The 27,800-nt window shown below is 55.9% G+C and overlaps 1 protein-coding gene across 2 annotated transcripts; it reads right to left on the bottom strand.

Moving 5' to 3' along the window:
* Positions 1-259: 259 nt before the first annotated feature.
* On the bottom strand, positions 260-14,493 carry TGFA (transforming growth factor alpha). Of its 2 annotated transcripts, none has more exons than XM_090125377.1 (6): positions 14,357-14,493; positions 11,454-11,507; positions 9,751-9,864; positions 6,168-6,317; positions 5,980-6,089; positions 260-2,201 (listed from the first exon to the last, which is right to left on the bottom strand). In XM_090125377.1, exons 1-5 carry the CDS (start codon positions 14,385-14,387, stop codon positions 6,013-6,015), a joined length of 426 nt encoding a protein of 141 aa, XP_089981503.1. In that variant the 5' UTR covers positions 14,388-14,493; the 3' UTR covers positions 260-2,201; positions 5,980-6,012. The 2 variants fall into 2 exon arrangements, with proteins under 2 accessions (XP_089981503.1, XP_031452862.1); XM_031597002.2 differs by having other exon boundaries at positions 9,747-9,864; positions 14,357-14,488.
* Between the last annotated feature and the right edge of the window lie 13,307 nt (positions 14,494-27,800).

The following is a 27,800-nucleotide window of genomic DNA, read 5'->3' as shown; positions in this document are numbered from 1 at the left end:
CAGCAGGGGATGGGGACAGGGCCAGGATGAAATGAGGACCCAGAAGGGATGGGAGGAGGAGCAGCACAGAGTGCTATGGGGACTGGATTGGGGTGAGATAGATACTGGAGGAGGATGGGATGGGGATAAGATTGGGATGAAATGAGGACCTAAAGGGGATGGGAATGGGATACAGATGGAATTAAGATCCCAATAGGATAAGAACAGGGATCAGGATGGGGATCTGAAAACACGTGAATGGGACCAGGATAGAATGGGATGGAGACTGGATTGGGATGGGATGGATATAGGAGCAGGATGGGATGGGGACCAAGACAAAATGTTGACCCAAAAGGGATGGCAGCAGGAACAGGATGGAATGGGGATGCGAAAGGGATGGGAAGGGGAACAGGATGGGATGGAATGGGGAGAGGACCAAGATGAAATGATGACCCAAAGGGGATGGGAGCAGGAAAAGGATGGGATGGGGACCAGACTGGGAAGGGATGGGGATTGAAAAGGGATGGGAGGGGGAACAGGATGGGATGGAATGGGGATAGGAACAGGATGAAATGAGGATCCGAAAGGGATTGGAGCAGGACCAGCATGGGATGAGATGGGGACTGGAACCCAAAAGGGATGAGAAGACAACCAGAAGAGGATGGAACTGGACTAGGATGGGGATTGGGTTAGAATGAGGACAGGACTGGGATGGGGACAGGAGTGGGACATGGAGGAGACCTCGTTTTGCTCAGCTCCCATGGAAGCAACCCCACATTGCTACCCCTCAATATTTGCCGACCCCAAATCAAAGCACAGCCACAGCCTTCTGAAAAAGTGTCCTTTATATCACTTAAATAACTATAATCCAGGTATTAGGGGAGAAAAAAAAAAAAAAAAAAAAAGGAAAACAGCTGATCACAATAACATATTATAGAAATCAAAATTAATTTAAACCACACAAAATAAATTAAAACATTAAATATTAACCTTCAGTGCAACATATACAGAAGACATTGAGTAACCATGACTTAAAAAAAAAAAACCCAAAAAAATAGCGTTGGGTTGGTTATGATGGGGACTATGGAGAGGATGGGGTTGGGGCCTCTGTTTGGGGAGGTTTCTTAGGATGATGGTTCATGTTATTACTAAAAAGAGCAGATCTGTCCCCAAAGGGGCTGCGGTGGCTTTGGGAACGGCCGAGGGTTCGGCGGCACTTGTTGTGGTAGGCACATAGAAAAATAAAGCTGGGGGGTTCTCTTCTGTGTTTTGGTTAGGAAATGGGGGAAAAGGGGAAAAAAAAGGGGAAGAGGGGAGAAAAGAAATGGGGGGAGAGGGGAGGAAAGAAGGGGAGGAAAGAAGGGGAGGAAAGAAGGGGAGGAAAGAAGGGGAGGAAAGAAGGGGAGGAAAGAAGGGGAGGAAAGAAGGGGAGGAAAGAAGGGGAGGAAAGAAGGGGAGGAAAGAAGGGGAGGAAAGAAGGGGAGGAAAGAAGGGGAGGAAAGAAGGGGAGGAAAGAAGGGGAGGAAAGAAGGGGAGGAAAGAAGGGGAGGAAAGAAGGGGAGGAAAGAAGGGGAGGAAAGAAGGGGAGGAAAGAAGGGGAGGAAAGAAGGGGAGGAAAGAAGGGGAGGAAAGAAGGGGAGGAAAGAAGGGGAGGAAAGAAGGGGAGGAAAGAAGGGGAGGAAAGAAGGAAAATGGAAAAATGGAGAAAAGAAGGGGAGAAAAGAAGGAAAATGGAAAAATGGAAAAAAGAAGGGGAGAAAAGAAGGAAAATGGAAAAATGGAAAAAAGAGGGGAAAAAGGAAAAAAAGAAAGGGAAAAAAAAGGAAAAAATAAAGATGGGGAAAAGGGAAAAAGAAGAAGGGGAAAAAAGGGAGGAAAAAAGGAGGAGGACAAAAAAAAAAAAAAAAGTATTTGAGGGAAAAAAAAAGCCCAACCACCACCAGCGATGCTTCCCAGGGGCTGGCAGCAGGGGGGATTTTGGGGTGTTTTCCCCCATTTCCAGCACTCTGGGCTGTGGTGATGGGAGGTGGATTGTCAGACAGGCTGGGAGCACTGGGAGCACTGCAGCCTTGCTGTGCTTCCCACGCTGGTGTTCCCTGGAAAGGGAAGGAGGACAAAAATGAAGGGGAAAAATGGGGAAACCAAAGGGGAAAAAAAGGGAGAAGCCAAAGGGAAGAAGCGATGTCTGTGTCCCACTGGGATGTGTTGGCTCCGTCAGACAACTGTGGGGGAAGGAGAGGGGTTATGGGGTTCCTGCATGGCAGCTGGGTCATAGGGTCCCCATGGTGTCCCTAGACCCGTGTCCCTATATTCCTGTGTCCCCATAGCGAGCCCAAGTCTCCCCATGATGTCCCCACATCCCTGTGTTCCCATGCGTCCCCATGGCATCCCCATGTCCCTATAGTGTCCCCATGTCCCTCCATCCCCATAGTGCCCCACATTCCTGTGATCCCATGGTGTCCCCAAACCCCTGTATCCCCACAGAGTTCTCATGGTGTGCCCACATCCCTGTGTCCCCACAGTGTCCCCATAGAGTCCTAATGTCCCCATAGCGTCCCCACAGTGTTCCCATGTGCCCACGGTGGCCCCAGACCTCTGTGACCCCACGTCCCCATGGTCCCCCTATATCCCTGTGTCTCTATAGTGTTCCCATGGTTCTCCCCCATTCCCATGGCATCCCCATGTTCCTGCATGCCCACAGAGTCCCCGCATTTCCTGTGTTCCCATGGTGTGCCCACATCTCTGTGGTGTCCCCATAGCACTGTGTCCCCATAATGTCCCCAAATCGGTGTCCCCATGGTGTGCCCACATCCCTGTGTCCCTATAGTGTCTCTACAGTGTTCTCTTGTCCCCAGACCTGTGTCCCCAAATCCTTGTGTCCCTATAGTGTCCCCAACATCCCTGGGTCCCCATGGCATCCCCACAGTGTTCCCATGGTGCTCCCACATTCCTATGGTGTCTCCATGTCCCTGTGTCCCCATAGTGCCTCCATATCCATGTCTCCATGGTGTCCCCATGGCCCTGTGTCCCCATGGTGTCCCCAACATCCCTGGGTCCCCATCATGTCCCCATGGTATTCCCACATCTTCATGGTGTCCCCACATCCCCATAGCATCCCCATGGTGAGCCCATGTTCCCATGGTGCCCCCATGTCCCTCTGTCCACATGGTGTCCCCACATCTCCATAGTCTCCCCATGGTGCCCCCACATCCCCATAGTGTCACCACATTCCCCTGTCCCCACAGTGTCCCCACGTCCCTGTGACCCCATAGTGTCCCCGTATCACCATAGTGACCCTATATCCCTCTGTCCCCATAGTGTCCCTGTGTCCCCATGGTGCCCCAAAATCCCTTTCCCCATCGTGTCCCCATATCCCCATAGTGCCCCCACATCCCCCTGTCTGCACAGTGCCCCCATGTCCCCGTGTCCCCATAGTGTCCCTGTGTCCCCATGGTGTCCCCACATCCCCCTGTCCGCATGGTGCCCCCACGTCCCTGTGTCCCCATAGTGCCCCCACATCCCTGTGTTCCCATAGTGTCCCCATGTCACCATAGTGTCCCCACATCGCTCTGTCCCCATAGAGTTCCTGTATCCCCATAGTGTCCCTATGGTGCCCCATATCCCTCTGTCCCCATAGTGTCCTCACATCCCCATATTGTCCCCACGTTCCTGTGTCCCCATGGTGCCCCCACATCCCCATAGTGTCCCCACATCCCCCTGCCCCCCCACATTTCCCTGTCCCCATAGTGTCCCCATAGTGCCCCCACATCCCTGTGTCCCCATAGTGCCCCCATATCCCTCTGTCCCCATAGTGTCGCCACGTCCCTATATCCCCATGGTGTACTCACATTCCCATAGTGTCCTCACGTCCCTCTGTTCCCAGAGCACCCCCACATCTCCCTGTCCCCATGGTGTCCCCATAGTGTCCCCACATCCCAATAGTGTCCCCACATCCCCATAGTGTCCCCATGGTGTCCCCATAGTGTCCCCACATCCCTATATCCCCATGGTGTACCCACATTCCCAGTGTCCCCACGTCCCTCTGTTCCCAGAGCACCCCCACATCTCCCTGTCCCCATAGCGTCCCCACATCCCCATGTCCCCATAGTGTCCCCATGTCCCCATAGTGTCCCCATGGCGCCCCCATATCCCTCTGTCCCCATAGTGTCCTCACGTCCCTATATCCCCATGGTGTACCCATATCCCCACAAGTATCTCCACGTCCCTGTGTCCCCATGGAGCCCCCACGTCCCCCTGTCCCCATAGTGTTCTCACATCCCCATAGTGTCCCCTCATTCCCCTGTCCCCATGGTGTCCCCACATCCCCATAGTGTCCCCATGTCCCTCTGTCCCCACAGAGCCCCCATGTCCCCATAGTGTCCTCACGTCCCTGTGTCCCCATGGTACCCCCATGTCCCCCTGTCCCCATCATGTCCCCATGGTGCCCCCACATCGCCACAGTGTCCCCACGTCCCTCTGTCCCCATAGTGTCCTCACATCCCCATAGTGTCCCCATGGTGTCCCCACATCCCCATGGTGTTCCCATAGTGTCCCCATGGTGCCCCTATGTCCCTGTCCCCATCATGTCCCCATGGTGCCCCCACATCGCCATAGTGTCCCCATGGTGCCCCCATGTCCCTCTGTCTCCACAGTGTCCTCACGTCCCCATAGTGTCCCCCCATCCCCCTGTCCCCATAGTGTCCCCACATCCCCATGGTGTCCCCACAGTGCCCCCATATCCCCCTGTTCCCATCATGTCCCCATAGTGTCCCCACATCCCCATAGTGTACCCATGGTGCCCCCACATCGCCATAATGTCCCCACATCCCTCTGTCCCCATAGTGTCCTCACATCCCCACACTGTCCCCATGGTGTCCCCACATCCCCATGGTGTCCCCACGGTGCCCCCATGTTCCCCTGTCCCCATCATGTCCCCACAGTGCCCCCATGTCTCCCTGTCCCCATAGTGCCCCCATGGTGCCCCCACATCGCCATAGTGTCCCCACAGTGTCCCCACATCCCTCTGTCCCCATAGTGCCCCCATGTCCCCGTCCCCATCATGTCCCCATAGTGTCCCCATGGTGCCCCCACATCCCCATAGTGTCCCCATGGTGCCCCCACGTCCCACTGTCTCCACAGTGTCCTCACGTCCCCATAGTGCCCCCACTTCCCCATGGTGTCCCCATGTCCCTCTGTCTCCAGTGTCCTCACGTCCCCATAGTGTCCCCCCATCCCCCTGTCCCCACAGTGCCCCCACATCCCCATGGTGTCCCCACAGTGCCCCCACGTCCCCCTGTCCCCATCATGTCCCCATAGTGCCCCCACATCCCCATAGTGTCCCCATGGTGCCCCCGTGTCCCTCTGCCTCCAGTGTCCTCACGTCCCCATAGTGTCCCCCCATCCCCCTGTCCCCATAGTGTCCCCACATCCCCATGGTGTCCCCATAGTGTCCCCACATCCCCCTGTCCCCATCGTGCCCCCACATCCCCGTAGTGTCCCCATGGTGCCCCCATGCCCCTCTGTCTCCACAGTGTCCTCACGTCCCCAGTGTCCCCCCATCCCCATGGTGTCCCCAGTGTCCCCATGTCCCCCTGTCCCCATCATGTCCCCATGGTGCCCCCACATCGCCATAGTGTCCCCACAGTGTCCCCACATCCCTCTGTCCCCATAGTGCCCCCATGTCCCCGTCCCCATCATGTCCCCATAGTGTTCCCACATCGCCATAGTGTCCCCATGCTGCCCCCATGTTCCTCTGTCTCCACAGTGTCCTCACGTCCCCATAGTGTCCCCCCATCCCCCTGTCCCCATAGTGTCCCCACATCCCCATGGTGTCCCCACATCCCTCTGTCCCCACAGTGCCCCCATGTCCCCCTGTCCCCATCATGTCCCCATGGTGCCCCCACATCCCTCTGTCTCCAGTGTCCTCACGTCCCCATAGTGTCCCCCCATCCCCCTGTCCCCATAGTGTCCCCCCATCCCCACGGTGCCCCCACCCCTTACCACTCTCAGTATGGCAGCAGGACGCTCCACCCTTCAGCAGCCCCGCCGGTTTCTCCTGCCCGCAGAGCGGCACCCGGCAGCACCCGCAGCGCTTCCGCAGCCGGCAGCAACTGTGGGACACGGCGGGGATGCTCAGCACCCCACATCTCCCTCCCGATCCCGATATCCCCAACCCTCACCCCACTCACTGGATGAGCACGCAGGCTGCGATGAGCACCGCTGAGGCCACCACGGCCACCACCAGCAGCGCGGTGATCGTCTGCTTCTTCTGGTTGGCAGCCACCACGGCCAGCAGGTCTGCGTGCTCACAGCGCGTCCCCACGTAGCCCGAGTGGCACCTGCAGGGGTGAGGAAGCAGTGGAGAAGAGTTTGAGCCCTTTTTTCCAGGCAGACGGATCTTCATTTTGGGTGCTGTGCCTGGCCAAACCCACTCGAGGTGGCTTCAGCAGCCTACAGAATATGGGATGTATTGCACTGAGGCATATGGGCAGGGATTTTGTTGCTGTTCCCTGCTGGATCCGTCCTGTGTCACCAACAGGTCCTTGGGGCACCCCCAGGTCACTCTGGAGCATCCCTGGGTCCCTCTGTATCACTTCAGGGCATCCCTGGGTCACCCTGGAGCATCCCTGGATGGCTCCACATCACCTCAGGGCATCCCTGGGTCACCTTGGGGCACAACTAGGTGGCCCCATGTCACCTCAGAATGTCCTTGTGTCCTCTCAGAGCATCCCTGGGTCACCCTGGAGCATCCCTGGGTGGCCCCACGTCACCTCAGAATGTCCTTGTGTCACCCCAGAATGTCCTTGTGTCACCCCGTGTGCATCATCCCATGTCACACTGGAGCATCCTCACATAACCTCATGTCACCTCAGAGCATCCCTGATGCTCACATCACCTTGGAGCATCCTCATGTCACCCTGTGTCACCTTGAAGGACCTCCATGTCACATCTGTGTCACCTCAGAGCATCTCTAGGTCACCCAGTTGATCTCTGGGTCACCTCAGAGCATCATGGTTTCACCCCACATCACTTCAGAACATCCCTGGGTCACACCCATATCACCTTGGAGCATCCTTATGTTACCTTGGAGCATCTCTAGGTCACACCCACAGCATCCTTATGTCACCCCATGTCACCCCAGAGCATCCCTGTGTCACCTTGGAGCACCCTTCGATGGCCCCATGTCATCTCAGAACCTTCTTGTCTCACCCCACGTCCTCTCAGAGCATCTCTGGGTAACCATGGAGCATCCTCACGTCACTCCACATCACCTCGGAACAGCCCTGGGTCACACCCATATCACCTTGGAGCATTCTCATGTCACCTTGCAGCATTTCTAGGTCACACCCACATCATCCCAGAGCATCCTGATGACATCCCATGTCACTTCGGAGCATCCCTGGCTGGTCCCATGTCACCTCAGAACCTTCATGTGTCACCCTGTGTCCTCTCAGAGGATCCCTGGCTGGCCATGTATCACCTCACAGCATCCCTGGGTCGCATCCATGTCACCTCAGAGCAACTGCAGGTCACACCTATGTCACCCCAGAGCATCTCTGGGTCATCCCACATCCACTTGGAGCATCCTCATGTCACACCATGTCACCTTAGAGCATCTCTGGGTCATCCCATGCCCTCTTAGAGCATCCCTGGGTCACCCCATGTCACCTCAGAGAATCTCCATGTCACATCAACATCATCCTCGAGCATCCCTGGGTCACCTCAAAGCAACACAGGTGACCCCATGTCACCTCAGAGCAGCTCCAAGTCACACCTGTGTCATCCCAGAGCATCTCTAGTTCATCCCATGTCACCTCAGAGCATCTCTGGGTCACATCTATGTCACCTTAGTGCACTTCTGGGTCACCTTATGTCACCTTACAGCATCTTCACGTCACCTCAGAGCATCCCTGGGTCACCCCATGTCACCTCGGAGCATCTCCAGGTCACATCTATGTCACTTCAAAGCATCTCTGGGTTGTCCCACATCCTCTTGGAGCATCCTCATGTCATGTTGGTGAATCCCTTATGTCACCTCAGAGCATCCTCATGTCACCTTATGTCACCTCAGAGCATCCTCATGTCACTCCATGTTCATCCCTGCATCATCCCATGTCACACTGGACCATCCTCACATAACCCCACGTCACCTCAGAGCATCCCTGGGTCACACTCACATCACCTTGGAGCATTCTCATGTCACTCCATGTCACCTTGAAGGACCTCCATATCACATCTATGTCACCTCAGAGCATCTCTAGGTCACCCACATCTTCTTGAAGCATCCTCATGTCACCTTGGTGCATCCCTGGGTTACCCCATGTCACCTCAGAGCATCCTCATGGCATCCCTTATGTCACCTCTGAGCATTCCTGGGTCACTGCATGTCACAGGAGAGCATCCTCATGTCACTCCATGTCACCTTAGAGCATCTCTGGGTCACTTTGTCACCTCCATGCATCCTCATCCCTGGGCTACCCCATGTCACCTTAGAGCATTCCTGGGTCACTGCATGTCACAGGAGAGCATCCCTGGGTCACATCTATGTCACCTAAGAGCATCTTCATGTCACCTCACAGCATACTCATGTCACTCCATGTCACCTCAGAGTATCTCCAGGTCACACCTATGTCACGTCAGAGCATCTCTGGGTCATCTCACATCCTCTTGGAGTATCCTCATGTCACCTTATGTCACCTGGGAGCATCCCTGGGTCACACCCATGTCACCTGGGAACATCCTCACGTCACCCCATGTCACCTGGGAACATCTCCATGTCACACCTATGTCATCTCAGAGCATCTCTGGGTCATCTCACATCCTCCTGGAGCATCCTCATGTCACCTTGGTGCATCCCTGGGTTACCCCATGTCACCTCAGAGCATTCCTGGGTCACTGCATGTCACAGGGGAGCATCATCATGTCACTCCATGTCACCTTAGAGCATCTCTGGGTCACTTTATGTCACCTCCATGCATCCTCACGTCACCCCATGTCATCTCAGAGCATCCTCATAACACCCTGTATCACCTCACAGCATCCCTGGGTCACCTTATGTCACCTCAGAGCATCCTCATGTCATCTCAGAGCATCTCCAGATCATACCTATGTCACCTCAGAGCCTCTCTGTGTCATCCCACATCCTTTTGGAGTATCCTCATGTCACCCTATGTCACCTCAGAGCATCCTTGGGTCACATCTATGTCACCTTCACGCATCCTCATGTCACCCCACGTCATCTCAGAGCATCCTCAAGTCATCCTATGTCACCTCAGAGCATCCCTGGGACACCTTATGTCACCTCAGAGCATCTCAGGGTCATCCCACATCCTCTTGGAGTATCCTCATGTCACCTTATGTCACCTGGGAGAATCCCTGGTTCACCTTACGTCACCTCAGAGCATCCTCATGTCACCTTATGTCACCTTGGAGCATCCCTGGATCACCTTATGTCACCTCAGAGGATCCTCATGTCACCTTATGTCACCCCAGAGCATCCCTGGGTCACCTTATGTCACCTCAGAGGATCCTCATGTCACCTTATGTCACCCCAGAGCATCCCTGGGTCACCTTATGTCACCTCCATGCATCCTCATGTCACTCCATGCCATCTTGGAGCATCTTCATGTCACCCCATTTCACCTTAGAGCATCTCTGGCTCATCCCACGTCACCCCTGACCATCCCTGTGCCACCCCCCTCAAACCACCCTGCAGAGGGGCACCCTATGGGGCAGATCCCTCTCTCCCACCCCCTCTCTTCTCTTACACACACGCCGGCTTGTCCTCCTGCACCAGGAAGCGGCACGTCCCATGGAAGCAGAACTGCCGGTGGGAGTCGGGGCACTCATTGAAGTGCGACCGCACGGCTGCTGCCACTGGGGGATCTGTGGGGGCGGGGTGGAAATAGGGGGAAAAAAAAAAGAAAAAAGGAGAAAAACATAAAGGACATCGCCATTGGGATCCAGCCAACAAATGCATCAAGACTGCTGCTGCATCCAGCAAAACGAACCCAACTCGGTCCCGCTGCACGACCGTAAGCCTGCCTGGCACTGGAGGAATTTGCTAAAGAGCTTAGAGATAAAATAGGGGCGGAGAGAGTTAAATGAGAGCCAGGGGCTGCCCTGGTGTGGGGTGGGCGCCGTGATGCTGTTTCCCATTACGCCCCGTGCTGGTTTGAATTATCCTCCCCGGCAGAGACGGAAAACGAATATCCTGCTGCTGGCTCAGCCCGCGCGTCAAACACATCCGACGGCTGTCGTTTCAAAGCCACCTCAAGTTCCTGCTGCTGGGATTTATGGCAGCCCTGCAGTAATTAATGCCGTGGCCGCCGAATGATTCCGGGTCCTGCGAGAACCCGCACGTGGCCGGGCTGCTGAGGTCCCTTTGGGGTTCCATCCTTGGAGCCAAGACTTGTTGTTATGGGGTGCAGCCAAAGCCCCATCCAGCATCCCTCAGTGTTTGCTCATAGGATGCAACCTGCACCACAGCCACTGCCTTCCAAAATGCCAACTGAGCAGGGGGAGAAGATTCCTCTCCCCCCATGCACCATACTGCAGAGGGAAGAGCGCTCCTGTGCGTCACCTCCTGGGGGGGTTCCCAGCATTGGCACATTTGGGGCTTTAGGATGTGTCAGCACAGAGCAGCTCCCCATCCCCAACTCCAATCTCATCCCATCCATATCCATACCCCCTTTCCCACATCCATATCCCGAAACCCACACCCATATCTTCATCCCCAACCCCAAGTCCATCCCCATCCATAATCCCAACCCCATTCATATTCCCATGTCCATAACTCCATTCCCTTCTATATCCCCATGCCTACGTCCCTCCCCATCCATACCCCACATCCACAACCACCCCCATCCATATCCCCATCCCCCACGTCCATCCCCATCTATCTGCCCTTGTCCATCCATCCCCCCCACATCCCCATCCCCACATCCTCATCCATCCCCCACATCCCAATCCCCACATCCTTATCCCCATCTATCTGCTCTTGTCCATCCATATCCCACATCCACGTCCATCCCCATCCATCCCCCCTTCCCCATCCACACCCCTACATCCCCATCCATCCCCATCCATCCCCATCCATACCCCCATCCCCATATCCATCCCCCCCTTTCCCATCCATACCCCCATCACCATTCATTCCCCCTTCCCCATCCATATCTTCATCTCCACTTCCATCCCCATCTATCTCCCCTTGTCCACCCATACCCCACATCCACATCCATTCCCATCCATCCCTGCATCCCCATCCACATCCATCCGTATCCACACCCCCTCCTCCTCCTCCATCCACACCCCCACGCCCACCCCTGCCCCATCCTTCCCCCCTCCACCCCCATCCTGCACACAGCCCGGATAACCTCAGCCAGGTGCAACGTCCTTTTTACTTTAGCAGCAGCACGACGAGCGACAACCCACCCAAACCCCACGTTACAGGGCAGCAGGGCCCTCAAACTCACCGCTCAGCGCTGACGTTGTGTTCTCCAGGGCATGGCACACAGCCACCAGCATGCCTGCGGGCAGACGGACAGGGCTCAGAGCCAACGCAGGAAGAGAGAGAAGCCCTAAAACCTCTCGTGAAGACCCTGAGCTAAAAGGGAATGGGGGGCAGCTGTGCCATCACCAGGACCTGAACTCTCTTAGGAGCTCCCCATTTGCCTGCTGTGTCCCCACGCCTCCTGAACCCTTCTCCTGCCCTGTGGGTTCATTAGAATCCCCGAATTCTTCCTCTTTTTTTTTTTTTTTTTGTGGGAAAACATTCCGTTTTTTGGGGGGGAAACATTCCCTTTTTGGGAAACCCATCTGGCTCTGAGGGTTTAACCTCAGAGATGAACGCAGCAGTGCTTCCCGCACACCCCTCTCTGACCCAATTACTGCACAGGGTTAATCAACCCATGCAGAAAACTCCAGCTGAAGGCAACAAGCAGGGCACCAACCCCGGGCTCCCAGCTCAATATCCCTCCTCCTGGCTGCTCCCCATGCACACAGTGATACTCCCTGCCTACATCAACCCGAGGGGACTCTGTGTTATCTGGCAAGTGGCTCATCCCTGTGTCACCGGGCAGACTCAGTGTCCCCTCCTGCCACCCCCAGAACCCGCTGTGCTGCCTCACCCCGCTGCTTCTGGGGCTGGATGAGCCCTGCTGGCCCCACGAGGTCACCCCGGCCCTATTTGCTGCTCCACTTCCCTTCGTGTCACTTCTTGCTTTCTATTTGGCAAGGGCTTTGTATTTAGGATGCCGGTCTTCTTCCCCAGTGACCTCCATAAATTTGGTTTTAATGCATCACCAAGTGTGCCCAAACCCCACGTTCTGGCCTTTGGGAAGACCCCGAAACCAATACCAACAAGTGAAGATCCCCTGGGATAAGACACACGACGCCCAAGACGCAGAGCTGCCAATGTCCCCACCATAACATCTATGGCCAATGCTTCTCCTCTACAACCACCACCAATCCCATCACGGCCCCAAAAGGCTCCAGCCCCGATGCTCCCATCCCATGCATATTTCCCCACGCATCCCAGCCCTGCTGGACCAACTCCTCCACACCCCATCGCACACTGAGATGAGCCAGCAGCTCACAGGTTGGAAAAGACCACCAAGTCCAACCCCAACCCATCCCACCACCCCCACCAACCACATCCCCCAGTGCCACACCTCCACAGCTCTTCAGCACCGCCATGGATGGGGTGACCCTCCTTGTCCAGGAACCCCCATTATCTCCAGGCTGTTTCCAGCCCCACATTCTCCCTCCTAATCAGCTTTGCTCATAGTTCCCCTCGGCTTTGCAGCTTAGCCCTTTGCAGCCACCAGGTGCATCTGCACGTAGCGAGGGGGAGGAGGTGGCAGCTCCTGGGTGCTTGCAGCCATCGCTCCCACCTCTTGTTTACAAGGTTTGGGGAAGCACTCCCAGCGGGATGCAGTGTTTGGGTTTCAAACGGGGGGCTGACAGAAGTCAGATGGCCCCAGGGAGGGAAGCCAAGAGCTGGTTGTGGGGAGCAGAGGGGACCTGGGTGTCCCCAAACTGAACCAAATGCATTAAGGGTTAGGGTCAGTTTCTAGCAGTAGGGTCTAGGGCCAAGGGCTAGGGTCTAGGATAGGGGTGGGGTCTATAGGGTAAGGTCTAAAGGGTAGAGTTTAGGATCTAGGGTTGAGGTCTACAGGTTGGGTCTGGGGTTGAGGTCTACAGGTTGGGTCTGGGGTTAGGGTTTAGGGTCTACAGGTAGGGTTTAGGGTCTACAGATAGAGCCTACAGGTAGGGTCTAGAAGCTAAGGTCTAAGGTTGGGGTCTACAGGTAGGGTCTAGGGGTTAGGTTTTAAAGTCTGCACGTAGGGTTTAGGGTCTATGGGTAGGGCTTATAGCCAGGGGCTAGGGTTGGGGTCTATGGGTAGAGGTCTAGAGTTAGGTTTTAGGGACTACGGGTAGGGTTCAGAGTCTATGGGTAAGGTTTAGGGCCAAGGGTTGGGATCTATGGGTAGGGTCTAGAGTTGGAGTCTATGGGTAGGGTCTATAGGTAGAGTCTAGGGATTAGGGTTTGGGGTCTACGGGTAGGGTTTGGGGTCTACGGGTAGGGTTTGGGGTCTACGGGTAGGGTTTGGGGTCTACGGGTAGGGTTTGGGGTCTACGGGTAGGGTGGCTGCTTGCATGAGGGATGGAAGCCGCTCGTCCCCAGCCTTCCCCCGGCAGCCCCGCAGCTGGAGCCCTTCGGCCACCACGGGGCAGAGCACACCGCGCTGCGCTCCCCCGACCCCCAATCCCCGAGTCTGCCTAAGCGGGCAGCTCTCAGCCCCTTTCCTTCGGAGCAGCAAAGCAAGCGAGGAAAGCACCGCACGCCCCAGCAAATAACACCTTCGGAGCTGCACTCCGTGCCCCGCGATCCCGTTCTTCTCCGCCCCTTTTCCCCCAGCGAAGCGGCACAAGCCGAGCGCCCGTCCTGCTCGGTGCAAACCGACGCGCTCTCCTTAATTAATTCTCCCCTACCATAAATTACGAGGCTCCCCGAGGCCGTACCCAGCAAACCGCCGCGGTCCCACAAGCAGCGGAGCAAACAACTCCGCGAGCGAGCGACGGCAACCTCGGGAGGTGGTGCTGGTGGTGGTGCTGGTGGTGGGTGGGGTGGGGGGGGGACACGAACCACCCACAACACCCCCATAGCAGCCCCCCGGACCCGGGCTCGGGGATGCTCTACTCTCCCCACTTCGCAGCAAAAAACAAAGTTTCCTTTTCTCGCCGGGTATCGATGCTTTGCGGGAAGCTCGCTGCCCCAAATGGGTTACGGGGTCGGGGAAGTAAAGAAGGGGGGGGGAAAGCAGCCAACACACCCCCTCCTCACACTCCCTCCCTTCCCGACCCCAACACGTACCCAGCGCCAGCACGGCCGCCTCTCCCGGCATTCTGGTGGCAGTGGCGGCGGTGTTGGCGGCGGAGGTTGGCGGTGCGCAGCGCCCAGTGCGGCCGAGGGGCCGGGCTCCGCGCCGGCGGAAATGGGCGCGGATTCCCCGCCGGCCCCGGGGCGGAGCTACGCGGCCCCCGGCCCCGCGGTGCCCGGTTCCGAGCTCCCCCCGACGGCAGCGTTCGGTGCGCTCTGTCCCGTTTCGTTCGGCGGATCGTTCCTTTCGTTATGGGGTGGGAGGTGGGGAAATGGGGAGGGGAGGTGGTGGTGGCGGTGGGGGAAGGTTTGAACCGGTCCTTCCCTCCTTGCCCCTATCTGCTCCATCGCGCTGCCGGATTGCTTCACCGACCGCAAAGTGCATTCCTGCAGCTGCTGCTGGCCGCCGGCCCACGCCCCTTCCTCCCCGCTGCGAATCTCACCTCGGTGATCCAAGCCTTTGTCATCCTTAAATCAGTGGGGCCGCGGACGAGGCCACCTGGGAGCCCGGGGGAGGGCAGAGAGATGGGAACGTGGCCCCCACTCCCACCTCTGCCTCCTCCCCTCCCCCCAACTCCGTCACTGAAGTCCCCCTGGTGGCAAACGTGGCCCCTCGGAGAGCTGTCCCCAGGTGCTGTGACAAATGGGGCTGGTCTGGTGGTGTGGGGGGGACACACGTGGGGGATCCTTTGGGAACACCCCTTGGGGACCCTTAGGGGACACCCTTTGGCAGCTTTGGGGACAGCCTTTGGGGACACTTGGGGGACGCTCTTTGAGAGCACCTTGGGGACAATATTTGGGATGCTTTGGGAACACTCCTTGGGGACCCTCTGCGGACAGCCAGCCTTTGGGAATACCTTGAGGAGGCTCTTTGGGGACCCTTTGGGGGCACCCTTTGTGGACCCTTGGGGGACACTCTTTGGGAACACCTTGGGGGCAATATTTGGGGACACTCTGGGGACACCCTTTGGGAAAACCCCCTGGGGACCCTTTGGGGACACTTTGGGATTAACCAGCCTTGGGGAACACAACAGGGAGGCTGTTTGGGCACCCTCTGATAATACCTTGGGAACATCTCTTGGGGACCCTTTGCGGACATCCTTTGGAGACCCTTTAGGGACTTTGGGGATGCTCTTTGGAGACCCTTTGGGAACACAGTTTGAGAACACCTTGGGAACACCCCTTGGGGCTGCTTTGGGAACACACTTTGGAGACACCTTGGGGATCCTTTGGGGCCCCTTTGGGTATACACTTTGGGGATACTGTGGGCACCCTTTGGGGACCCTTTGGGAACACCTTTTGAGGACACTCTTTTGGAACACCTTGGGGACCTTTGGGGACACCCTTTAGGAACATCTTGGGCACACCCTTTGGGCACACCTTGGGGACCCTTTGGGCACACCTTTTGGGCACACCTTGGGGACCCCCCGCGCGGGGCCGGTGCCGCAGGAGCACCCTGCAGCCACGCGGCAGCCCGGGAGCTGCTCCCAGCCTTGTGGTTTGAGCAGAGCCGAAACTTCCAGGCATTCCCAGGCGATACCATCTGCTCTTAGCACTTGAAAGCAGCTCCACCGCACAAATGAGGGGCTGGGAAAGCCTTGTTCCCAACGCTGCTGATCCCAAATACCTGACACCAAGTCACAGCCAGAGCTGTTCAGCGCAGCAGTCACCGAGTTCCCCAAATCCCACTTTTTCAGCCCAGCCCAGCCGTGCTGTTCCCTTCACGCTCACCTTTCTCCCCTCCCGCATGCGGAGAGCCCCGATATTTGTTTGTAAATAGATGCTTCCTCCTTTGCAATATTCCTCCCACTCCTGGCGTGAATCACTCGTGGAAGCAGCTGCTGCCTCCGCGAAAACTGGAATTATGGCAATTTGGGGTGAATCAGGGCAGGTGATGGGTCAGGGGCGGGGAAGGAGTACAGTGGGGCCGGGTAACGTGGAGGGGAATGCTCTCTAGAGAAGGAGTGGGCAGGCCACCATAAGGGAGGCACAATCTTTTCTCCATATGTGAGAATGCTCTGCAAAAGAGCAGCGGGATCACTGGGCAAAGAAATTTGGCTTGGAGTCGCACGCCAGCTGGGTGATGGGAGAATGCTGCTTAAAAGGAAGAAATTCCATTGTTTTTTGTGCTCCCCTCTTCGCTCTCATCGGTTGCCCCTGAGCACCGTTGAAGAGAAGGAGTGATCCTACAAAGCAAAGCAAACTGGCATTGGGGCTGCAGATCCAGGGCTGTTATTGCCTCGGCTGCAGTGCGCAATGCACGTTTCCATGCTCTTCCCACTGTTAGAAAACCACAAAAACAATTCTTGAATTGTTCCTCCCAGATGCTGGCAAGGTGCTTCTCATCCTTCGCAAATTGCTCTTTGTCCGCTGCTCCTTCTGGGGGATGAGATGAAATGGGTATCTGTTGGCTCTGAGTGGGGTTGGGGGGCAGATTCTGCCTTGCGAAGCTGCAAACTGAGTGCAGTGCTCTGCTTGACCAAACTGCCCCATTTAAGGCAAAAGCCCTGAGAAAGGGTGAGTAAAAAAACCTTGTTTTTCACTGAGTTGGGAGGATGTGATTTTTAATTATTATTTTTTGGTAAGATTATTTTTCCTTTTGCCTTGCAGGCAGTTACCAAGGCTGGAGGGCAATGGTTGGGGAGAAACCCAAGCAATGGCACAGCATGGATGGGGCACCTCTGGGGCTCTTTGTGGTCACTTTTGGAGACCCTTTGGGAACACCCTTTGGGAACATCTTGAGAACATCCTTTGGGAACATCCTTTGGAGATCCTTTGGGAACGTCTTGGGAACATTCTTTTGTGACCCCTTGAGAGCCCTTTGGGAACACTTTGGGGACCTTTGGGTGAACACTCTTTGGGAACACTCTGGGGACACTCTTTGGGGACCTCTGACACTTTGGGAACACCCTGGAGACACTCTTTGGGCATCCTTTGGAAGACTCTTTGGGGACCCCTTGGGAAATCTTTGGGAATAACCTGGGGACACTCTTTGGGCACCCTTTGGGAACGCTTTTTGGGGACCCCTTGGGCACCTTTTGGAACATTCTTTGGGGAATCCTTTGGGAACCCGTTGGGGACCCCCATTCATGGCTGGTGCCACAGGAGCACCCAGAAGCCATCAACCACAGCAAAATGTATCCAATACCCAGAGCAGGGAGCACCCAAACCTCACTCACATCCCTGAGAGTTGAGGGGAACTCTGCTGGCTTCGGAGGAACCGCTTGGCAACGTGGGGCCATCTCCGCCACAGAGATGCCTTTAATCTCTGCTTAAAACATTCTGACGTGGCGGGGAAAAAGGAAAAGCAAAAGCCCATCGATATCCTGCCCTGAAGCAGCTTGCAACAAGGGGGCTGTGTGCTTGTGTCCTGCATAAAAGGCTCCGTCCTCCTGTTTGTTTTGGAGGGGAACGTGAAAATTGGGCACACGGCGCTCCTCGCGCCCTCCGCCCCCCTCACCCCATTCCTTGCACAAACCCAAATTGTAGCTGCTGGGCTGGTTTTGGCTGCTGCTTTGAAGGCAGAAATCAATCAGGCAGCCAGCAACCGTCCCCCCCTGTTTATTTTCTTTCTGCACGGGGCTGGGAGAAATTAAACATTGCGCCCAAGGTCAGCGCCACAGTGTTGGTTGCATGGGAGCTCCCATTCCCCTCCTGCACCCACCCTGCAGTGTGCACCCCTTCTGTCATCCCCCATCTCAAATTTTGCCCCTCTGACATTTCCTCCTGCAAAAACAAAAAGCAAAAAAGCAAAAAAAAAAAAAAAAAAACGGGGCCTTATTGCATTTTTTTTTTTCCTGGCTTTATCTTGCAGCAACCGGTTCTGTTTTTCTGCTGGCTTAAAGGGCTCTTTCATAGCTGCTATTTTCCCCCGTGAATGTACATTTCATTCAAGTCCTTTTTTTTTTTTTCCCTTCCCATTTTTTTTTTTTTTTTTTTTTTTCCTAAATAACTTCTTGGGGTTTTGTTCCTCCCCAGACATTTTCTTTAGCTCCCCTAATGATGTTTGGGGACCTTCTTTGCACAAAGGCTCTATAAATATAGGATTTTTCACCTAGTTCCAACCCAGCCCTTCTCGCGGCCACTAAAAGGCCTTTGTTGGCTGCACCAGCAGAGCTGGCACCTCGCAGCCTAAAGTCAACAGCGCAATGAGCACTCAGAGCTCCTATTCTATCGGTGTATTTTCAGCCAGCGGGCGCAGGGCTGGGAGAAGGTGCAGCAAAACCCCTCCATGGGTGCAAACGTGGAAGGAGAAGGGCTGGCGGCAGGTCCCTACGCCAGGTGCTTTGGCTGCTGTAGGGTTTTGGGATCCCCGTGACCGCTGTGGTCACTGCTGGGACATAGGGGGCATTGAGGCGAGTCGCTGCCTGGCGCTCGTGCTGCACGTTTGGCCGTGCCCTTAAAAATCCTGAGGTTTTGGGTGGTTTTATTCACCTGCGTGGGGTTATCCCATGGGCTGTGAGCGGGGCAGGAGGGGTCTGGGAGGGGGGTTTGTTGTTGGAGCAGCACCCAAAGTGCCGACGGGACACTGCTGCAGCGGCGCTCAGTGAGACTTGCAGGCTCTGGAGGCCTCCCCGTGCCCTTTGTCCTCTTCCAGGGTAAACAGAGCTCAGTGCCCATTGGGGGAAAGCGAGCGGAGGAACTGGGACCTGCAGCAAACAGGAGCCTTCCGTCCCCAGGCCACCACCCTGCCAGGCACGGCTGCACAGCACATGCCCCAACTCGATGCATTTGCCCTGGTTCCGCTTTGTTTCTCCCTCGGCTGCATTGTGCAGAGAGCTGAGTCAGCAGGACCCCCCCCACACCCCTCCCCTGTGCGGCACCTCTGTGCCAACAAACCCACGAGGGAAGAGGGGGGGGGGGACGGGGACGTGGGAACACAGTCCCATAGAGGAGCAGCCCGGGGGGGAGGCTGCGAGCGCTGCGCCCACGGCGCTGACTCAGCCCCTCTTGGGAGGAGGAGATGAAGGCGAAGGATGGCAGTGGGGACACCGTGACTCAACCATCTGGAATGGCAGGAATTCTTCCCGCTGGCCCTACCTGCCCCGGGAACTGGCACACAGGTAGAACTGGTCCAGTTGTTCTCCTCTGGGATGGGAGACCCCGCGGGGGATCGGATGCTCCTGAGCTCCGTGGGCTTGCAGCGCTGAGCGTTCCTCACCAAGACAAGCATCAGGGAGAGAGCTTTGGGTCTGCGCCGACGCATGGTGAGTGTCAGTGCCTTTGGACCCCATAGCCTCGTGTTTGGGTGTAACACGCACAGAGAGGGTGGGAAAAACCTATGGATAGGGAGGGGAAGAGGTGAGGGCAGCCGTGGGACTGTGTTGGATGCCTTGGACAAAGCCTGGTGGCAGTGGGAGGTTGGGTTGATGACACTGGGAGATTGGGTTGGTGGCATTGGGAGGATGCGTTGGTGGCGTTGGGAGGTTGGGTTGGTGGCATCAGGAGGATGGGTTGGCAGCACTGCAGTGCTGGGTTGGTGACGTTGGGAGTTTGGGTTGGTGTTACCAGGAAGTTGGGTTGGTGTCATTGGGAGAATGGGTTCGTGACATTGGAAGGATGGGTTGGTGGCATTGCAAAGATGGTTTGGTGACAATGGTACGATGGGTTGAAGGCTTTGGGAGGATGGGTTGGTGATACCAGGAAGTTGGGTTGGTGGCATTGGGAGGATGGGTTGGCAGCACTGCAGTGCTGGGTTGGTGGCACTGGGAGGATGGGTTGATGACATCGGGAGATTGGGTCGGTGGCACTGCAAGTGTGGGTTGGTGACATTGGGAGGATGTGTTGGTGGCACTGGGAGGATGGTTTGATGGCACTTGGAGGTTGGGTTGTTGGCCTTGGGTGGCTGGGTTGGTGTTACCAGGAAGTTGGGTTGGGGACAATGGCATGATGTGTTGGTGGCACTGAAATGCTGGGTTGGCAATACCAGGAAGTTGGGTTGGGGACGTTGGGATGATGAGTTGGTGGCACTGAAAGGATGAGTTGGTGACAATGGGACAATGGGTTGGTCACAATGGGACAATGGGTTGGTAACACTGGGGGAATGGGTTGGTAGCACTGGGAGGTTGGTGGCTTGGTGACACCAGGACAAGAAGCTGCTGTGCCTGTCCTACAGCTCAGGCCCCTCATGGCAGACCAAGGCCTATTTTAAGAACTCTTACTGCATCTATAGGGCCTACAGCCCCGTCACAAGTTCTGTGGGATCTCTAGCCCCAGCACAAGGCACGCAGCCTGTAAATCATTCCCCATTCAGGCAGAGCACCGGGACACAGCCCAGCAGTGCAGAGCCACAACGCAATGCAAACAGTGGGGCTGGGAGAACCCAGAGCCCCGCGCCGTGCTCACGTGGGGGGCCAGACACGACAACACTGAGCTGATTTTGCTCAGTTGCAAAACAAAATTCACCGCTGGCCCTGCTCCAAGCCTGGAAAATTTTTGAGCGTGAGGAGTGGCCTTGGTGGAACGGAGAGCCGACATTGGTGGCTGCGTGCGTGGCGCGGAGCTGCACGGAGCTGGGGCACAACTGCTGCAGCAGCAGAACCCCAGCACGGCGCGATGCGTGCACTCAGGGCTGTGACTGTGCACCAACACGGCGGCCGATGACGTGCCCCAGGGAGTGCCAGCGCTGCTGCAAGCAGGGGAACTCAGGCGGGAAGAAGGGAATGGCTTTTCTGGGGATTGCTGCTATTTTGGGGTTGGGTTGCAATGGTTTCCTGCGTGGTGACGTTGCTGGGTGACGGCTTCGGCACCGGCCCGGCTTGTTTCACAAGAGCAGCTCCAAGAAACCGCCCTGCTGCTGGCACAGCCTGGCCCCAACGCCTGGTGGTGGCTGCTGGGCATTGCCTCCGTGGCAGAATGATGCCAGGAGCTGAGCAGCAGGTGCAGGGCTGGAGCTGTGCACCGTGGTATGCATGCAGCCCTGCTGAAATTGCTTGTGCGTGGCATCAAAAGCATGGACAGCACCGGAATGGAGTCCTGGGGAAGAGAAGTCGTGGGGCAAAGGAATCCTAGGGAAAAAGAAACCTAGGAGAAAAGAAATCCTGTAGAATAGAAATCCTAGGGGAAGGAAGTCCTACGGAAGAGAAGTCCTGTGGAAAGGGAATCCTACGGAAAGGGAGTCCTAGCACACGTAGAGGAAAGATGTGATAGGGAAAAGTTATCTTAGGGAAAAGGAACGCTGGGGAAGAGAAGTCATACAGAAATCTTGGGGAAAAGAAACCCAGGAGAAGAGACATCCTAGGGGAGAGATGTCCTAGGGAAGAGATGTCCTATGGAAAGGGAATCCTAGAGGTGTCATAGAGAAAAGATGTCCAAGGGAAAAGGAATCCAAGAGAAAAGGGGTCCCGGGGAAAAGGAGCCCTAGGGAAGAGAAGTCATAAAGAAATCCTCGGGAAAAGAAGTTCTAGGGAAAAGAAACCCAAGGAGAAATGAAATCCTATAGAACAGAAATCCTAGGGGAAAGGAATCCTAAAAAGAACCATTCCTTTCCCATCTCCCATCAGCAGGCACTCAGTAACAGGACCTCGCCATGTTGCTCAGCACTGTGCATTGAGCCGATGGCCCCGCTTGGGTGGGGGCACAGATTGGACACTTGGGGGTCTGGCAGTGCCCCCGGCAGCCCCTCATTGACTGCCTGGCCCTGGGCAGAAACGGGCATTGACAGCAGCTGAAAAGGAACGGGAGCACAAAACGCCGCACAGAGCATCACAAAGACAGCCTGACGTCAGGGCGCTGCGAGGTGAAAGGCGCCGGGCCAGCAGAAGGGAAGCTGTGTTTGAAAAATGACAATTTCTGTCTAGGAAATGCAAAGGCTGTGAAAGGAGCCCTTCTTTGGGGCTCTCCAGGAGCCAGGCACTGAACAAGAACTGCCTTTGAACGGGGATGGACGCTGCTCGGCTGGCAGCCAGCGGGAGAGCGGCGGAAAAATCGCTGCGTCGCGGAGACACCGATGAACTCCGTGTCCACCCAGTGCTGTGGGTCTGTGCTGTGCTGTGGGGCACCCAAAACGGCGTCCTGTTCTGAGATATGTGATGTGTCCTGGAGCAAAGGTGTCACATTTGGATGAGGGCTGTGTGATGTGTGCTGTGTGCGGCGTGGGAACGGCGAGTTGGTCACCAGGGGTGGCTTTGCTTGGGGGTTTGTAGCACAGTGCATGGAGGTGATGCTGAGATGGCAGTGATGGGGGCAGGAATTTGGGATGCTCAGGGTGCAGCAGTTTGCAGCACAGTGCATCACAGTGGTGAAGATGAGATAGCAGTGATGTTGGGTAGAAATGGAGGATGCTCAGAGTGCAGGAGTTTGCAGAACAGTGCATGGAGGTGATGCTGAGATGGCAGTGATGGGGGCAGGAATTGGAGACCGTCAAGGTGCAGGGATTTGCAGAACAGTGAATGGAGGTGATGCTGAGGTGGCAGTGATGTTGGGTAGGAATGGGGGATGCTCAGGGTGCAGCAGTTTGCAGCACAGTGCATCACAGTGGTGAAGATGAGATAGCAGTGATGTTGGGTAGGAATGGGAGATGCTCAGAGTGCAGGGGTTTGCAGAACAGTGAATGGAGGTGATGTTCAGATGGCAGTGATGTTGGGTAGGAATGGGGGATGCTCAGGGTGCAGGAGTTTGCAGCACAGTGAATGGAGGTGATGCTGAGATGGCAGTGATGGGGGCAGGAATTGGAGACCGTCAAGGTGCAGGGATTTGCAGAACAGTGAATGGAGGTGATGCTGAGGTGGCAGAGGCGTTGGGGCAGGAATAAGGGGGTCACTCAGGGTGCAGGGGTTTGTAGCAAAGCACATTGCATGTGATGGAGGTGATGCTGAGGTGGCAGTGATGTTGGGGAGGAATTGGGGATGTTCAGGGTGCAGGGGTTTGCAACACAATGCATGGAGGTGATGCTGAGGTGGCAGAGGTGCCTGGGGCAGCAATGGGGGAGTCACTCAGGGTGCAGGGGTTTGTAGCAAAGCACATTGCATGGAGGTGATGCTAAGGTGGCAGAGATGGTGGGCAGGAATTGGGGATGCTCAGGGTGCAGGGATTTGCAGCACAGTGAATGAAAGTGATGCTGAGATGACAGTGATGTTGGGCAGCAATGGGGGGGGGGGGGGGGGTGGTCCCTCAGGGTGCAGGGGTTTGTAGCAAAGCACAGTGCATGGAGGTGATGCTGAGATGGCAGTGATGTTGGGTAGAAATGGAGGATGCTCAGAGTGCAGGAGTTTGCAGCACAGTGAATGGAAGTGATGCTGAGATGGCAGTGATGGGGGCAGGAATTGGGGACCGTCAGGGTGCAGGGATTTGCAGAACAGTGCATGGAGGTGATGCTGAGGTGGCAGTGATATTGGACAGGAATTGGGGATACTCAGAATGCAGGGGTTTGCAGCACAGTGTATGGAGGTGATGTTGAGGTGGCAGTGATATTGGGCAGGAACTGGGGGTCCCTCAGGGTGCAGGGATTTGTAGCAAAGCACATTGCATGGAGGTGATGCTGAAGTGGCAGAGATGGTGGGCAGCAATTGGGGATGCTCATGGTGCAGGGATTTGCAGCACAGTGAATGGAAGTGATGCTGAGATGGCAGTGATAGGGGCAGGAATGGAGGATGCTCAGAGTGCAGGGGTTTGCAGTACAGTGCATGGAGGAGATGCTGAGGTGGCAGTGATGTTGGGCAGGAACTGGGGGTCCCTCAGGGTGCAGGAGTTTGTAGCAAAGCACATTGCATGGAGGTGATGCTGAGGTGGCAGTGTTGTTGGGTAGGAGCTGGGGACCCTCAGGGTGCAGAGGTTTGCAGCACAGCACATGGAATGATGCTGAAAATCAGGGATGGGGCACAGAGATGGCTGACAGCCACCGGAGTCCGTCCCCTTCCTTTGCTGAACTGCACGGAGATCACCTTCCCCCGAATCCAGCGCACAGTTCTCATTTTGCTTCCCCTCAAACCCCAGCAGACCCCCAGCCGAGCAGGAAGGGGAGCTTGGCAGGCTGCTCAGCTCCTCCCGGCAGCGCTGCTGGGCAGAAAGCAGAAACAAAAAGGAGGATGGTGCCATCTCCCGGCACCGCTCGGCTCTCCCCACCCCGCAGCGCACCGCGAAGCGCCAGGGACCCGCTGAGAATTACGGGGCAGGTGGGGAAACTGAGGCACGGGGCACCTCCTGCCGCCCACCCGAGGGCACGGCCTGTCCCTTGCATCCCCTCTCCCCTCCCTGTAGGGCTGCGGATCGCTTGTCTCCTTCGTCCCATCTCACCTCTGCAAGGCTGTGGGGCGCAGGGGTGGCCGAACCCCACCTCCCATCTCCATCCGTGGGGTGGATTTGGGCAGCGTGGAGTCGGGTTTTGCTTCAAAGTCAGAAATAAACGATTTTTCTTCTGAACTGACAAAGAGGTGACCCCGGGAACAAGCCCCCCTCCAACACGTGTTTGTATTTACAGCATTTCAGAGGAGAGATCCTCATCTTCCTCAAGCACAACCCCACAGCAGGAGGGATTCATGGTTCAGCAGCTGAACCGCAAACAACAGAAAGGCCACGGGAGGAGATTTCAGGCTCTTTAGTTCTGGTTGCCACAAAACCTTTTGGCCCAAAACCACCACATTGGTCAGCATGCAGAAGTGAAGCCCACCTTGGTGCCGCACTCAGGTGCTCCAACTTGCCCAATTCTGGGCAATTTGTGAATGAAAACTGCCCTACAGCCATCGAAACGTGCCCTCCCAGTGGTTCAAATGAGTGAGAATCCATCCCTGTAGCCCTATGTATGGCCGAGGATGCACGAGGGCTTGGAGATGGGATGGAACCCTGGAGAGCACTCAGAAGAAAGAATGGGTTCCCCCTTTAGCCAATGCAATCCTGCAGGATTCCCATCCCAGTTTCAGCAGGACTGGCTTTTACCCTGCCCCACTTCCCCGATAACCATCGCAGCTTTCCTTTTCTAATCGCTCTCTGCCGTTCTCACAGATCACCCCCGACAACCCGCGCACGCTCCTTCTCATTCAATGGGCGATCAGTCGCTAATCAGCCCCAACGATCCGGCTGCGATAAGGTCCTGGTTTGTTGTTAATCAGCCTTAATGCGCAGCTGGGGCGGAGCTCTGCACGCTTCGTTCGCAAGCAGCAGCTCGCTGCTTTCGGTTCAACTCTTCGCTGCGGTGCTTTCTCCTTGCAGCTATTTCCGACTGGGGGGAAAACAATTTATGTCATGCATTCAAGATAATGAGCTGAGCACCAAACTGCACGACCCCATATCCATCCCACCCAATACAACCTGAGCTCCATCACTGCATGACCCCATATCCAACCCACTCAACACAACCTGAGCTCCATCACTGCACGACCCCATATCCATCTCACCCTCCAGAACCTGAGAACCCACACTGCAGGATCTCATATCCACCCCACCCTGCGGAACCTGAGCACCAACCTGCAGGACCCCATATCCACCTCACCCAACACAACCTGAGGTCCATTACTGCATGACCCCATATCCACCCCATTCAATGCAACCTGAGCACCCACATGACAGGACCCCATATCTACCCCACCCTGCAGAAGCTGAGCACCAAACTGCACGACCCCATATCCACCCCACCCAACACAACCTGAGCTTCATCACTGCATGACCCCATATCCCCCCCACCCTGCAGAAGCTGAGCACCATCACTGCACGACCCCATATCCATCTCACCCTCCAGAACCTGAGCACCCACGCTGCAGGATCCCATACCCACCCCACCCTGCAGAAGCTGAGCACATACACTCTGCAGGACCCCATATCTCCCCCACCCTGCGGAACCTGAGCACCAAACTGCACGACCCCATATCCACCCCATTCAACACAACCTGAGCTCCATCACTGCACGACCCCATATCCATCCCACCCTGCAAAATGCGAGGACCCACACTGCAGGACCCCAAGGCCACCCCATCCAGCAAGACGTGTCATTATTCCACAACTCACAGGAGGTTGAGCCCTCATCCCCTAACTCAGCCTGCACAAATCCACTCCTTTCTCACTGCCAGGGCAGAAGAGGAGATATGAGAGTGGCTGCTGTGATTTGAGGCTTGTGAGGACGCAGGGAGGAACCTGAATGACTTCAGGTGACTTGGGTTTTGCAGCTCTTGGGCTGCTTTGTGACCCAGGCTCTTACAATGCTTTGTTAAGGAGCACATCAGCGCTGTGCAGGCTGCTTCCAAGAAGGAGCCAGGGCAGCTCTCCCCATTTCCCTGCTGCAGCAGGTTGTTTTTAATACTGGAAAGTGAAACCCCACTGAGACAAGTCCCACACGGTGAGACCAGAAAGGAGAAAGAGCTGTTCATGCTTTTTTAAGCACTGGGATGAGGAATGGACCATCTCCATAGCTGCAGGATCAGAGCAGAGCGTTGTTAGGTTGTGCTGTGACCCCATGGATCAGCTGCAGGGATGGGGGGGTCTGGTGGTGGTGGTTGGTGGCAGAAGGAGTTGTCTTTCTGTGCAGAGCAGTTCTGAGTCCTTCCATCTCCTGAAGGGCTCCATTTGTGCTGTTCCTTCCACCCACTGCTCGGTATTATCACATTTCACAGGAGTGAGAAGGATCTGAACAAACAGAGCCGGGGAGCTTTGAGAAATGCTACAAGCGCCACCTACACCTCGCTGCAAATGTCAACAGGAATCAAGAAGTTCATTTCCTATGCAAGCAAAAGGCTTCAAAGCAAGCCTCCCCTCCTGCTTTAGACCAAAGGGAAACGCTGCTGCCTGCAGTAGGCAATGGAAAAACGCAGCTGGGATAAACAAAGGGATGGAAATTCTGCTTCGGCAGCCAGCACTGCTACATTAGGCAGCCTGAACCCCTGAGTTCTGACAAACCTCCCCTTGGAGTGCCTGTATCTTCATTTTCCTCCCCTTGAGATGGCTTCGTGCTACTGCCAGCTCTCTTCTGGGGTGCAGCCTGGTGCCAGGGCTCCTTCCTGTCTTAGGTTTGGGCACAGGAGGTGAGCTAAAGGCTATGGGTAGTGCTGGAGCCAAGTGGAAGCCACCTCCCAGTGCTGGGGTTTGGGCTACCTGAGGGACAAACCACTGCCATTTGGGAAACCAGAGCTTTATAGCATCCCTGATAGCCTTGTGTCCATTTTCTGTAAGGTAATGACAGTGATAGAATCACAGGATCACCAAGGTTGGAAAGGACCTCCAAGATCATTTAGTCCAACCATCCACCTACCCACCAGTACTTCCCACTAAGCCACGTCCCTCAGTACAACACAGAATGGCTTGAGTTGGAAGGGACCTCAAGGGTCACCAACATCTGAATGTTTCTCAACCACTTCCAAGGATGGTGACTCCACCACCTCCCAGGGCAAAGATGTGATGGTGCAAAGGCTGTGAAGGCTGTCACCACATAGCTGTCTCCCTGCTGCTGTCTGGAAGAGGGGTGACTTTGGAAAACATCATCCTACGGGTCAGGAAAAAAAGATATCTAACATTA

This window comes from Phasianus colchicus, chromosome 27, assembly GCF_987193195.1.
Source record: "Phasianus colchicus chromosome 27, bPhaCol1.hap1.1, whole genome shotgun sequence".
In the NCBI taxonomy this organism is placed as follows: Eukaryota; Metazoa; Chordata; class Aves; order Galliformes; family Phasianidae; genus Phasianus; species Phasianus colchicus.
This window is presented reverse-complemented; position numbering and strand designations above follow the sequence as displayed.